The sequence below is a fragment of the Ictidomys tridecemlineatus genome, chromosome 4 (genome assembly GCF_052094955.1).
Source record: "Ictidomys tridecemlineatus isolate mIctTri1 chromosome 4, mIctTri1.hap1, whole genome shotgun sequence".
NCBI classification, from domain to species: Eukaryota; Metazoa; Chordata; class Mammalia; order Rodentia; family Sciuridae; genus Ictidomys; species Ictidomys tridecemlineatus.
In genome coordinates this window covers 199,488,386-199,502,795 of record NC_135480.1, presented here as the reverse complement: position 1 = coordinate 199,502,795, position 14,410 = coordinate 199,488,386, and the positions used below count along the sequence as shown (strand labels likewise).

Here is a 14,410-nt window from a genome sequence, read left to right as displayed (position 1 = left end):
GAGTCCTGCTTTTTTGTCACTAGCTATTTAATCCCTTCCCTGGATAGGCAGAGTCATCTATGTTCAGGCTGGCATGATTTAAATGAGTGCAGTCAGTGTTTCTTTAATATTTGATGGCGGAAACATCATTGTTTCCACACAATCAACTCTAGAAAGTAAGACTGTATAAAATCATGGTAGCTTTAGGGGACACCAAAAGTAGAGTGATCTTCATACAGACCCCACCTTGTGTAGGAAAGTATATCAGAAAATCTAGAGACATTGGATTTTTAGGTTTATCCTAAGAGGGTATAAAATGAAAACAGTTTTTTAACAATCCTGAGCAAGACAAGAAAGTGGGCAGGGAGCCGAACATGTCCACAAATCATATGCATTTTGGGGCATGTCCCTGGGGAGAGTTGCTTTGTTGTGGCACTCATTCACCATCATCTATGCACTCTTATCTTTTCAGATCTGTTGTGATTTTTGTTCTGTGTTCTGGACATGGTACTAATGTGTTTATCAACTTCATTGAAGTGTAATTTATGCATAATAGAACATTCATTTGAAGTGTATGAGCAAATGAATAGGCAGAGTCATCTATAATCCTCCATGAAACTATCACCACAGTAAATACATAGAATATTCCTATTACCCCAAAAGGTCATTTCTTTTAGCAGACACTAATTTTGCACGTCTCATGTGCCAGGCACTTTTCTAAGTATTTAAAAAATGTTATCCCATAAGGTAAGTTCTGTTATCCACAGTCGGCAGATGAGGAAACTGAGGCATGGTAAGATTAAGAGACTTGCCCAAGTTTGTATTGCTGGTGAGGGGTGGAGATTAATTAGAATTCAGATGAACTGGCTTCTGGGTCTATGTTGTTCTCGTCTGGTTCTACTCCCTGTCATTCATTCATTCATTCATTCATTCATTCATTCATTGCTTCCACCCAAGCCAAATATTGGGGTAGCCGCTGAATGTTTAGAGATCTAGTTCCTTGATCCCAAGAAGCCCAGAGATTATGAAAGGAACCAAATACTCAGTCAGATTCACTCTAGACACACAAGTTATTCAGATCTGTGAGTGACAGCCAGGGAACCCAGGCTGTGGAAAGCTCGCTGCTCCCTCAGGTTCTCCAAAGGGAGGGGAGCCACAGCTGAGCTCTAGGGACCATCAGAGAAGAAGAGGCAGGCAGGGAAGGAGCTGCTTTTCATTGAGTACCTGTTATGGGTGTTCTGGGACTCACATTCGCTTCTATAAACCTCACAACCACCCTGTGAGGCAGGGTCTATAATTGATCCCCATATCATGGATTGAAAACCTGAAATGTGTGTGAGATTGAATATATTGAGTGAGGCTACCCACCGGCAAACCAGAGGTGACGACCTAAGTTATAGCCAGTGTCCTGTCCTCTCAACTGCCCCTAAGCACCTCTCATACTATGCATTTCCCCTTCCCTGGCCCCAAAAATAGGAGTCAAGTTAAGACTATGTGACAAAGCTTATAGGGAAAGACATTTTTGATTAACAATATTGATGGGAAGATGCCATTTTTGCGTTTCTCTGTGTAAGAAATGCCATTTGGAGAGCCGGTGTGCATGTCAGTGTTTTTTTTTTTTTTTTTTCTTTTTCTTCCTTCATTCTGAGAAAAAGCTTATAGAGCCTGGTGGGGGAAGGGTTTGCAGCTGGCAGGAGCTTTGGCATATGTTGTAACTAAAAAGAGAGGGAATGTGTTGGTGGGACAAGCTACCGGAGAGCTGTCTCGGTGTGCTGCGGTACTAGTAAGTGTTTTAATTGGGTAGGATTTTTGGAGGACTATTTTGACATCTGCTCGTGTCTTTGCTGATTTTTCTTCACTTAGAGTAGGAAACACAAGCTGTGGATAAAATGACTTTAAAATAATTGGAAGTAAAGATATCTCTCTCAAAGACAAATTTGAGAGGGACACTTTTTAAGAAGTGGAAACTAAATTCCACTTCTAGGAATCCATCCTGAAGTACAAAGCTTTATCCTACAGATTTCATGACAATATTATATAGAATAGTTTCTTTAAAGCTGGAAATAACATTCAACCAAAGGGACTTGGCTGAGTTTGTCTTCATGCAGTGGAGCCCCCTGTAGCAATTAGTAATGATCTTCACAAAGCTTTGAATGGAGTGGAGCATTGTTTATACTGCAATCAGTGAGAAAATCAGAAAGGAGCAATAAGAACTATTTCAACTATGTTTTTAAAAGTAAGGAGGGAGGAGCATGGAAGGAAATACACCAAAATATGTTATCCAATTGAAGGATCTAAGGTAATGGTAATTTTCTTTGAAATCTTCTTTCCCTCCCCTCACACCCCTCCTTCTTCCAGCCTTCTTTTAATTGCAGTACTGGGCCTAGCAAATGCTACATAAAGCACTCTACCACTGAGCTACATGCCCAGTCCTTTTTAAAGTTGTTTTTTGAGATAGAGTCTCACTAAGTTGCCCAGGCTGACCTTGAACTTGTGTTTCTCCTGCCTTGGCCTCTTGAGAAACTGGGACTGCAGGTTTGCACCATTGCACCCAGCACACCTTTCCCATTTTTTGTAGTAGGTATGTATGATGTTTCAGATACAAAAGGCAGGCCAGATTTTGCAGAAGAGAAAACAGATCCTGAGAGCATTCATATAATTGTATGCACCTCACAGCTACTCATTCTGAAGCCTGAGCAGAGGATTTAGGATCTCTTCAGAGAGGGATAAACTTTGGAGTCAAGACTATGCTTAAAGGGGCTGGGATGTGGCTCAGGCGGTAGCGCGCTCGCCTGGCATGTGTGCGGCCCAGGTTCGATCCTCAGCACCACATACAAACAAGGATGTTGTGTCTGCCGAGAATTGAAAAATAAAAATATTTTTTAAAAAAAAGACTATGCTTAAAGCCAGTTCTGCTGCCACTCACTGGCTATGGGGCTTTGGGCAGTTTTTTTGCCTCTCTGAGCTACCAGTCTTCACCTTTACCAGGGACATGGTAGTATCTCCCTCACAGCATGGTTAAGATGAAGTGAGCTGGCACCCAGTAATCATCCAGCTTCCTTCTCCTCCAGCACTTCCCACTTCACAGCCTCAGTGTGAGTTTTTCTTGCCTTTCTTCATTCTCCTTGTTGCCTTGAGTCTTTCAGGGACAGGGCACCATCCGGCCAAACCAGCCTCTGATTCTTTCCTTGGGAACACTGAGCTTCAGGAACGCCCTTGAACCCATGCCAGCCCCTTTGGAGAGGCTTTGCCACCAAGAGGGCAGCATTGTCCTACAAGAGGAAACTGTGCCACTGTAGCTCCTGCCTGGAGCCTGGTACTAGGGGCATTTCGGTTACTAAGGGGACCCTGGCCTGCTAAATCTGAAGAAAGAGCCAGGTTTTTTCCTCTTCTTCAGCCTGCTGCCATTGTTGGAAAAGTAAACACTCCACACAGCTTAGCCGGCAAGTCCTCCAGCCAGGAGTGGGAAGAAATCAAAAGCCTGCCCCAGCCTAGCCATGGAGAGTCCACAAGGGCTGGTCTGTGATGCTGGGGCCCCTCTGGGGACAGAGGAACAAGGCCGGATTCTGGTCCAGAATCAACATCCACTCACAAGGCCTTTCAGCCCCTGATGCTTCTCTCCAGTGGTCATTGCCTCCTGCCCCCTTCTGTTTGGGACTGTTTGGGAGGTCAGATGAGGCAAATAGGTGATTCTTGGTACAGGGGCCTCCATTTAGTCTTCGAGGCCTGGCATCCTCAACTGCCTCTCTGATTCAGTTTCTGTGCTTTAGCATTCAAAATGAGAAGCAAATAGTTACCACCAAGAGAATGGAAGCATTTCCGCCCTTAAGCCAATGCTACTACAGCTCTTCTGTCTATAGCTATTGTATGTGTTAAATAATAATAATAGCCGCTAAATGGTAAATAATAAGCTGTACTATGGCTCTGCACTGTGTGTCCCTGACCTCTAATTCTCACACAGTCCAAGGGGACGTGAGAGAAGGAGAGGTCATAGCTCTTCCAACTTCTCAGATGAAGGAACCAATTAGACACACAGCCTTAGGCAAGCTATTGCACTTCTTGGAGCCTCAGTTTCTCATCTTGAAAATAGGAATGGTGATATCTCACTACCAGGTCACTGGTGGAAATGAAAGCATCTGTGTGGTGATCCTGCATGAGCTCCAAAATGTGACATAGTGGAAAAAATGGTTGTCCATGCTGTTTATTTAACTTCCTGCTGGTGCAGTGCAAGGCCTTCAACCTGCTGAGTTGCTGGCAGAGTGGGCAGCTAAAGAGCTGTGGACAGCTCTCCGACTCTTGATGTTCTCCTCCATGAAACAGGGATTATGCTTTGTAAGACAAAAGTGCTGTACAACATTCAGTGATTGAATTATTATCAATCCCTTCACCATTTTTTGATGGCCGTTGGCCTATAAATAGGGCAGTAATTAATATGCATATTGAGGTTTAGTGGGGAGAATAAACTCAGATTATCAATCTTGTCCATCCTCTGTGGATCTCAGCACGTGGTAAGGACTTGGCAGATGTTTTCAGGTTGATCAATAGGTTTGTGGACTGCCCCAGTGGCCCAGAGGAGTCAGATGGAGTTAGAGGCTGTGGTTCTAAGTGGAAGGCTTGCCCAGGAGTATTTTTTCAACCCTAGAAGGCTTCTGACCAGCATGGTTCCACCCTCCTGCTAGGAAGAATCTCAGAATGTTTATTTAGGTGTACCAAGTGCTATCCTAGGGACTGGAGTTTAAATATCAGCCAATGTCAGCACTTACCAAGCATGGATCACTTCATTAGGCACTGGTTATTAGCCACACAGTGGCAAGCTTTACAGATGAGCCCAGTGGGGGGAGGCAGGCAAAGGGGTGCCAGGGCTTCAGGGATGAGGGCTGAGATCAATCTTACTGAGGGTGTCTGGCGACAAGGAGGTGGATAGTGTGGTGTAGGGAACATGGGCTACAGAGGTAGCCTGTGCTATTCGACCTTCTACCACTTACTTACCTCATTTGTCTGAACTCATTTTCCTTGAGTTATGAACAATAAGGGTAATAACATCCACTTTGCGGAGTCTTGATAAGAATTATTTGTACTTTTAAATTGGTCATTTCCAGGGCATTAGCAAATGGGCTTTCACACCATCATGTGTCTGGGTCTGGTGTTAAAGACATTCCCCACCTCCACCCCAGCCAGGGCCTTGGTATGCACACAGGTTGGCTCCTTCAGTTCCAGCCTTGCTGGCCAGATTTCCTGGGCAGTGCATACCTAGACAGTCATATGGTGCACTCGATAGGAAATTAATAATGAAATCAGTCCCTTACATATTGGGTTACCATATGTCCCGTCTTCTGCCTGTTGCCCTGGTATGATATGCACTCTTCTAAATTCACAAGTATCCCAGTTTGAATGACACCTGATAGGGTCTTCCTACTTTGGGCAAAATAAAATAGACAATAGTTCTGAAGTTTAAAACCTGTGAGGAGCAAATTTGATACAAATGGGGAAGGAGGACTGAATGATGGTGGGCAGGCAGGAGAAAGATGAAAATGGATTCTAGCAGTGGATTAACAGTGGAATTTGAACAATAAAAACTCAGGTCACACAATGTAATACCACAGTTTATAGATAGTTGCTGCTAGATGAGGGGCTCCATGTCATCCCTTCCTCCCTTCACCAAGCAGAAGTACCTCTTCTAGAAGTCCTGAGTCTCCCTTATCCTACCACTAAACGAGTGGCCCATGGCCAGAGCCATTAGTAGCTGGGTTTTTATGGAAAATGGAACCAGACTGAAAGTGTGACCTTCCTACTTAGTGTTCAAGAGAAATGTGAACATACCATATTCTTTACCCAAGAATGATGAAATCCAAAAGAGAGATGAGCAGGTTGCTTTTGGTAAATGAGAAGAAAGGAATGAATGTGGGTGTCTTAAAAGCCCTTTGTATATTCCTGGAGCCAGAGGTTTAGGTCTTCAGCTTATGTTTAAAAAAGTACACTCATGTGCATGCATGTGCACATACACAGAGAAAACAACGATAGGGTACAATCTTTCTCTTCTTAGCTGTGAGACCTGGGGCATGTTACTTGGGGTGGGTGAAACTCGCTTCATTCCTGGGCCTAGGGATGACATGCAAACTCAAGAGTTTTCACAGGAGTTAAATGAATAACAAATGCGAATCATTTATGGGCTGCCAGAGTACTAGTAAGCTTTGGTCAAATGTCACCTTTTTCTCTACTCCCCTCCCTGGAGAAGCAAAGAAGGAATATCTGTGTCCTGGTAGAATTTCAATGACTTTCTCTTCTGGATTTTGTTTACTTGCAGAAAGTCAGAAACATGGCCCTGGATGATGTTGTGATCCTGAATGTGGATACCAACACCCTGGAAACTCCCTTTGATGACCTCCAGAGCCTTCCAAATGATGTGGTGGGTAATGCACTCTTGAGAACTGACTCCTGCTTGCTTGTGCCATGGAAATTAACATGACTTAGAGTGTGTGGGGGGAGAGAAGATAGCTGTGGTTTTCCTGTGGCCTAAGAACTGTGGTTTGTTTCTCTGTCTTCTCTGAAACAGGGTAGAAAGTTGTGAGGTAGTTTATTCTTTGAGTTTTATTTTGCTCTGATGACTTTCATCTGAAAGTAATTCCAGAGTCTTCTCTTCTGTGGGAGCCTGGGAAGGAGGGATGCCACACTTCCCTAGCACATTGCCATCTCTAGAGAGCAGGGTAGCATCTTCTGAGTAACACCCAGATGGTGGGTAGGAGGGTTTTCAGTGTGTACAGTGTACAGTAATTCAAACCTATGTGGGTTCTATAGAATTGAAAGTGACTGGCTGCCGTATCTGCCAGTTGACATCTGGCCATACTAGTATCTCACGTCAGCTCCTGTGGCAGCTTTGAAAGTTGACTTGTCTACCCCATAATCAACCCAAGGGAGAATCTGGCCTCATAGGCAAGGGTGGTCTTCATGTTCCTATGGTTCCATGTGCTAGAATATCCATACATTCTTCTGGCTTCCAAAATGAAAGAAGCCCATGTTGCTGGCCCTGTGCAACAGATCAGACTGGGTTTGTGTCTGGGAGTGTTTGACATGGTGGGTGGTGGTGCTCCATCTGTCAGGAGCCCCTGTGGCACTGTGCTTTTCTGAAGGGATTACTGTGTATTGATGAATGATTTCAGACTTCTCTGCTTTTACCTTCCTGTGAGATTTGGGGATGGAATGTCATTTGTGTGCTATATAAAAAAAAAAATGTTTCCTTTGCAGCATCACTGAATAATGGCTACTGTCATTGACCTGTTGTTCACTAGGTGCTGTGCTAAGTCCTTGTCACTGACCTCTCCTTTACTCTTTGCACCACTCTGAGGAAGGTCTCTTCTCCACTCCCAATATGCAAGCCCAACTCTTGAGTGCATAGAGCCTACCCTGTTCCCGTTCCCTGGTCAAGCTCCTCTGTAAGGCATGGATCTCTCAAGCAGGGACCTTGCAACTGCCAAGTGAAATGTGGGAAGTGACTGACTGGGAGGCATATCAGCTGCAAAATAATGGCCAAGGGCTCTGACACAGAACAGGATGACTGTCAGCTCAGAAACCATGCAGTGTTCCAACTGACTCCATCTGCATTACTCTAACCCTGTACAGGCAAAGAGAAGACAGAACTCCATAGAGTACCTTCCAGTAAGGGAAAGCAGACATGTAAATTATATGTACACCACAGTGTAACATAACAGGGACCACAAGGGAAATAGAAATCAGTCACAGAAAGGCCCAGGAGAGAGAGTAACAAACTTTGGGAGAGTTTAATGGAATCTTCCTGAAGATGACAGGTTCTAAGATTCCTTTTAAGTGATCTTTGAGGCTTTCTCAGGGAAGCAAAGGAACTCAACAAGTTATTTTCTATCTTAGCACTTCAGCTTCCCCCTCTACAGGAGAGGTGCCAAGAGTACTCTTAGGATTATTGTGGTAAATTATAATGTTCACCCAATGCCTAGTACAGTGTTCATATGTTGCCAGTGGTCAATAAATGGTATCTGCATTTTTTAATAAAATAGTTGTTGATAATTATCGACAAGTTAGTAGATCACTAATACCCTCCTGGTCCTAACAGTCTCAGCCTGGGCATATAGGGCTTCTTAACTTCAAGCTGGTTTGAAAGGGAATTGAGAATATTTTACAGCAGTGTTTCCCAACATGGGGTCCCAAGATAGTAATGGGAAGGGAATGTGTGGTCCATAAGACACCTATTGTATTTCAGTGGAATTCATAAGTTGGATTCTGTAATGCTACATGAACTTTACAAAAGGAGAGATTCTGTCTCATCTTTGACACAGGACCTGCTATTTCCAGTGTATCAGCATGTCCACAGTTGACCCTACAATCTCTCCTTTTTGCCAGAGCTGCTGAAGGATTGAACAACTTAAACATTTTGTTAGTCCACATCCTCTTTCCCATCCATCCTAAATGCCACCTGATGTACCCTCTTGTTTCTCCCCTGCACTATTGCCAGCAGCCTACAAATTGGTTCATCTAATCCCATCTTCCTCCCTCCAGTCCTTCTAGGTGTACCAGAGTGACTTTTCTAAAACCAAAAATTAAACTATATATCCCTCCGACTTGAAATTGCTCCATCAATGAAAATGATCTGGAAAAAAAAAAAACTTTTAAAGACAAAATATTCTTCCAAAACTTCCCTCTACCTATAGATTCAAGGCAAGTTTGCTTTGTTCACTTTGGACTCACACAGACCTATGTTTAAATCCTGGCTGTGTGACTTGGGGCAAAATTACTAAAGATCTCTTCATTTCTTCATAAGGTTGTTGTAAGAATTCAATGTGACGTATATAATAAAAATATCCATCCTGTGGTCACTCTAGATGGTAGTTAATAACCAAGTACAGGTGTGAATGATGATAAGCACAGCATTTAAAGCCCCATTTCATGGTGTGATGCTCCTGGGGTTTCTATTTGATTTTTTCATAGTTTTAGCTCTCTCCCCTCCCTTCTTCTAACCCTATATTAGTAGTTCTCCCACACTTAGGTATTGTTCCATAGCTTCATACTTTTCATGCAGTTTCTTTTGTTCAAAATATCCTATCCCATCCATTAATCTCTCAGTTACTCTTCAAGACTTTCTCTAAACATTATGCTAAAAATTTTCCTTGACCTCTGCAAGGAAAGAGACCTATGTTGACCATATCTTTTCCCAAAGCCTTTTGTATTCCTTGTGTAATCACACTGATCTATTACCAGCATGTCCACAGTTGACCCTAGGATCTCTCCTTTTTGCCAGAAAAAAATGGCTTTCCCATTGAATTGTTACTTTTTGAGAACATGAACCAATCTCTGTTTCCCAAAGATCTAGCAGCCATTGAATAGATAGATGGAAGGATGGAAAGCACATATGGGTTGGGTTATTTTGATAGATGAAATCTTGCAAAACATGGCATCCATGCTGGAAATTTTATTAAAAGAGGTCTTGATTCTGCTGCTAGCCATGATGTAACAATTGGAACTGGATTAATCTTCCCACTATTAACTATTGAAACTCTGGACAGGCAGATTGGATAACAGGCCATTCAGAGCTGTGATCACAGAATGAGAGGAAACAAGTGATGTGAGACTTATCATTCCCCTGGCTTTCTTCCTTGAGGCATTTTCCAGACACCTGATACCAGAAGGGTGATCCTCAGCAAAGTACAACACTTTTATTGAGTTAGAAGGTTAAAATCTGAGTTTGTGAGTCAGAAAGAGTACTGGACAGGAGAGAGCAACATCACAGGAAAAGTTTCAGAAATCTGAATTGACTGACTTATTGAAGAATAATCTGCCCAAATGGAGGATGAAACTCCTGATCAAAGTCTACACAATGATTGGGCTGGGAATGTGGCTCAAGCGGTGGCTCACTCGCCTGGCATGCGTGAGGCCCAGGTTCGATCCTCAACACCACATGCAAACAAAGATGTTCTGTCCGCCAAAAGCTAAAAAATAAATTTTAAAATTCATTCTCTCTCTCTCTCTCTCTCTCTCTAAAAAAAAAAAAAATTTAAAAAAAAGTCTACACAATAAACTATATTTCCTGAGCCCACACAGGCCTAGGAATCATTCAGGTTCAGACCAGTCAGAATAGAGACCTGGGTGATCACTAAGGATAAGCACTAGAGACTCGGGAGAGTATGACTTCATAATACTTCTAAATTAACTCTAGAGTAAAGGTTATTTTATCTCTGCCCAAACAATACCTAAAATCAAGCCTTGAAAACTTGAGAGGGCTTTAGGGGTGCTGGTAATGTGCTGGCTTTTGATCTGAGTACTAGTTATATGGGGAAGAATTCAAGCTGGATATAATTTTTTAAATTATGGGTGAGTTAATTTTTATGTTGTTATATTAAACTTCAATAAAATGTTTTAAGCAATCCTAGTGATTCAGAAGGCTGAGGCAGGAGGATCACAAGTTCCAGGCTAGCCTCAACAACTTCACAAGGCCCTAAGCAACTTAGCTAGACCCTGTTTCAAAATAAAAAATTTTTTAAAAGTCTGGGGATGTGATTTAATGGCAAAGCACCCTTGGGTTCAATCACCAGTACCAAAAAAAAAAAAAAAAAAAAAGTTTGAAACAAGTCTGTTTCTAAAGTCTCGAAAGGAATCAACCTAATGTACAAGAAAATTCAACCACTTGTCAAAATAAACTTTAAAAGAAGACAACAAACCCAGCATTCAACTCCTGACGTTATCAGTACTTAGCATCCTATTTTAAAAGTACAACACATGTTGAGAGTCTGGAATGTAACCTATCACAAGAAAAAATAGTATAAGCAGACTCAGAAAGGACAGATGTGGTAGAACTAGCAGACAAGGAACTTGAAATAGGTATTATGAAGATTGTAAATATGTCTGTGGATTTAAAGAAAGACTTGAACTAAATGAGAGAATTAGAAGATATAGAAAGAACAAAAGGGAACCTCTAGAGGGAAAAATATAATATGCTGAATGAAAAAGAAAGTCACTTTTGGAATTAGGAGATGAGACACTGCAGAATAAAAAAAAATGAACTTGAAGACATAGAAATTATTATTTCTGAGAAAGAAAACTGACAAAATGAACAGAACCTCAGTGACCCATACCACAGTCTCAAGAGGACTAATGTAGACCCAGCAGATGAGAAAGGTGAATTTTTACATGTTTTGATAAAAACAATAAACTCAGAGTTTTTTTATGAATAAAAAATATTTATTTGAAGTTAATGAATATAAGAAACAAACAGTTGGCTAAGATGGTCAGACAAGCTTCATGAATGTAATATATTTTGAACTGACTTTGTTGGGGGTTTTTGTTTTTTATTTATTTTTTATTTTTTTATAGGTTGTTCAAAACATTACAAAGCATTACATTGTTCAAAACATTACATTGACATATCATATTTCATACATTAGATTCAAGTGGATTATAAACTCCCATTTTTACCCCAAATACAGATTGCAGAATTACATCGGTTACACATCCACATTTTTACATAATGCCCTATTAGTAACTGTTGTATTCTGCTACCTTTCCTATCCTCTACTATCCTCCCTCCCCTCCCCTCCCATTTTCTCTCTCTACCCCATCTACTGTAATTCATTTCTCTCCTTGTTTATTTTCCCATTCTCCTCACAACCTCTTATATGTAATTTTATATAACAATGAGAATCTGCCTCCATTTCCATGCAATTTCCCTTTTCTCTCCCTTTCCCTCGCACCTCATGTCTCTGTTTAATGTTAATATTTTCTTCCTGCTCTTCCTCCCTGCTCTGTTCTTAGTTGCTCTCATCATATCAAAGAAGACATTTGGTATTTGTTTTTTAGGGATTGGCTAGCTTCACTAAGCATAATCTGCTCTAGTGCCATCCATTTCCCTGCAAATTCCATGATTTTGTCATTTTTAGTGCTGCGTAATACTCCATGGTGTATAAATGCCACATTTTTTTTTATCCATTCATCTATTGAAGGGCATCTGGGTTGGTTCCACAGTCTAGCTATTGTGAATTGTGCTGCTGTGAACATCAATGTGGCAGTATTCCTGTAGTATGCTCTTTTAAGGTCTTCAGGGAATAGTCCGAGAAGGGCAATAGCTGGGTCAAATGGTGGTTCCATTCCCAGCTTTCCCAGGAATCTCCATACTGCTTTCCAAATTGGCTGCACCAGTTTACAGTCCCACCAGCAATGTACAAGAGTACCCTTTTCCCCACATCCTCGCCAGCACTTGTTGTTGTTTGACTTCATAATGGCTGCCAATCTTACTGGAGTGAGATGGTATGGTTTTGATTTGCATTTCTCTGATTGCTAGAGATGGTGAGCATTTTTTCATGTTCTTGTTGATTGATTGTATATCCTCCTCTGAGAAGTGTCTGTTCAGGTCCTTGGCCCATTTGTTGATTGGGTTATTTGTTGTCTTATTGTCTAATTTTTTGAGTTCTTTGTAAACTCTGGATATTAGGGCTCTATCTGAAGTGTGAGGAGTAAAGATTTGTTCCCATAATGTAGGCTCCCTATTTACCTCTCTTATTGTTTCTCTTGCTGAGAAAAAAACTTTTCAGTTTAAGTAAGTCCCATTTGTTGATTCTTGTTATTAACTCTTGTGCTATGGGTGTCCTATTAAGGAATTTGGAGCCCAACCCCACAATATGTAGATCGGAGCCAACTTTTTCTTCTATCAGACGCATAGTCTCTGATGTGATATCTAGCTCCTTGATCCACTTTGAGTTAACTTTTGTGCATGGCGAGAGGAGGGGATTCAGTTTCATTTTGTTGCATATGGATTTCCTGTTTTCCCAACGCCATTTGTTGAAGATGCTATCCTTCCTCCATTGCATGCTTTTAGCTCCTTTATCAAATATAAGATAGTTGTAGCTTTGTGGATTAGTCTCTGTGTCCTCTATTCTGTACCATTGGTCCACCCGCCTGTTTTGGTACCAGTACCATGCTGTTTTTGTTACTGTTGCTCTGTAATATAGTTTGAAATCTGTTATCGCTATACCTCCTGATTCACACTTCCTGCTTAGCATTGTTTTTGCTATTCTGGGTCTTTTATGTTTCCATATGAATTTCATGATTGCTTTATCTATTTCTACAAGAAATGCCATTGGGATTTTGATTGGCATTGCATTAAATCTATAGAGAACTTTTGGTAATATCGCCATTTTGATGATGTTAGTTCTGCCTATCCATGAACAGGGTATATTTTTCCATCTTCTAAGATCTTCTACTTCTCTTTTTAGGGTCCTGTAGTTTTCATTGTATAAATCTTTCACCTCTTTTGTTAGGTTGATTCCCAAGTTTTTTTTTTTTTCATTTCCGTTTCAGAAGTTTTGTCGCTGATATGCAGAAATGCCTTTGATTTATGCGTGTTGATTTTAGATCCTGCCACTTTGCTGAATTCATTTATTAGTTCTAGTAGTTTTTTTGTAGACCCTTTTTGAGTCTTCTAGGTATAGAATCATGTCATCCACAAATAGTGATAATTTAAGTTCTTCTTTTCCTATTTTTATGCCTTTAATTTCTTTCGTCTGTCTAATTGCTCTGGCCAGTGTTTAGAGAACTATATTGAATAGAAGTGGTGATAGAGAGCATCCCTGTCTTGTTCCAGATTTTAGAGGGAATGCCTTCAATTTTTCTCCATTCAGAATGATGCTAGCCTGAGGCTTAGCATAGATAGCTTTTACAATGCCGAGGAAAGTTTCTGTTACCCCTAGTTTTTCTAATGTTTTGAACATAAAGGGATGCTGTACTTTGTCGAAAGCTTTTTCTGAGTCTATCGAGATGATCATATGGTTCTTATCTTTAAGTCTATTGATGTGGTGAATAACATTTATTGATTTCCATATATTGAACCAGCCTTGCATCCCGGGGATGAATCCTACTTGATCATGGTGCATAATTTTTTTGCTGTGCCTTTGTATCCGATTCACCAGAATTTTATTGAGGATTTTTGCATCTAGGTTCATCAGAGATATTGGTCTGTAGTTTTCTTTCTTTGAGGTGTCTGTCTCTGGTTTCGGAATCAGGGTGATGTTGGCCTCATAGAATGAATTTGGCAGAGCTCCCTCTTTTTCTATTTCCTGAAATAACTTGAAAAGTATTGGTATTAATTCTTCTTTAAAGGTTTTGTAAAACTCCACTGTATACCCATCCAGTCCTGGGCTTTTCTTGGTTGGTATTCTTTTGATTGCTTCTTCTATTTCATCCATTGATATTGGTCTGTTTAAATTGTATGTATTTTCCTGATTCAGTCTGCGCAAATCATATGACTTAAGAAATTTATTAATGTCTTCACTATCTTCTATTTTATTTGAATATAGGTTTTCAAAATAATTTCTAATTGTCTTGTGTATTTCTGTAGTATCTGTTGTGATATTGCCTTTTTCATTCCGTATGTTAGTGATTTGAGTTCTCTCTCTTCTTCTCTTCATTAGCATGGCTA

General features: G+C 40.9%; 1 protein-coding gene across 13 annotated transcripts in view; it reads left to right on the top strand.

The window, feature by feature from the left end:
* The window catches only part of Dennd1a (DENN domain containing 1A), a 517,467-nt gene that overhangs the window by 314,869 nt on the left and 188,188 nt on the right, over positions 1 to 14,410 (top strand). For all 13 annotated transcript variants that reach the window (XM_021723518.3, XM_021723517.3, XM_040286285.2 and 10 more), the window contains one exon: positions 6,284 to 6,385. In XM_021723518.3, coding sequence (XP_021579193.2) covers positions 6,284 to 6,385 — 102 coding nt within the window. The remainder of the gene's footprint in view (positions 1 to 6,283; positions 6,386 to 14,410) is intronic.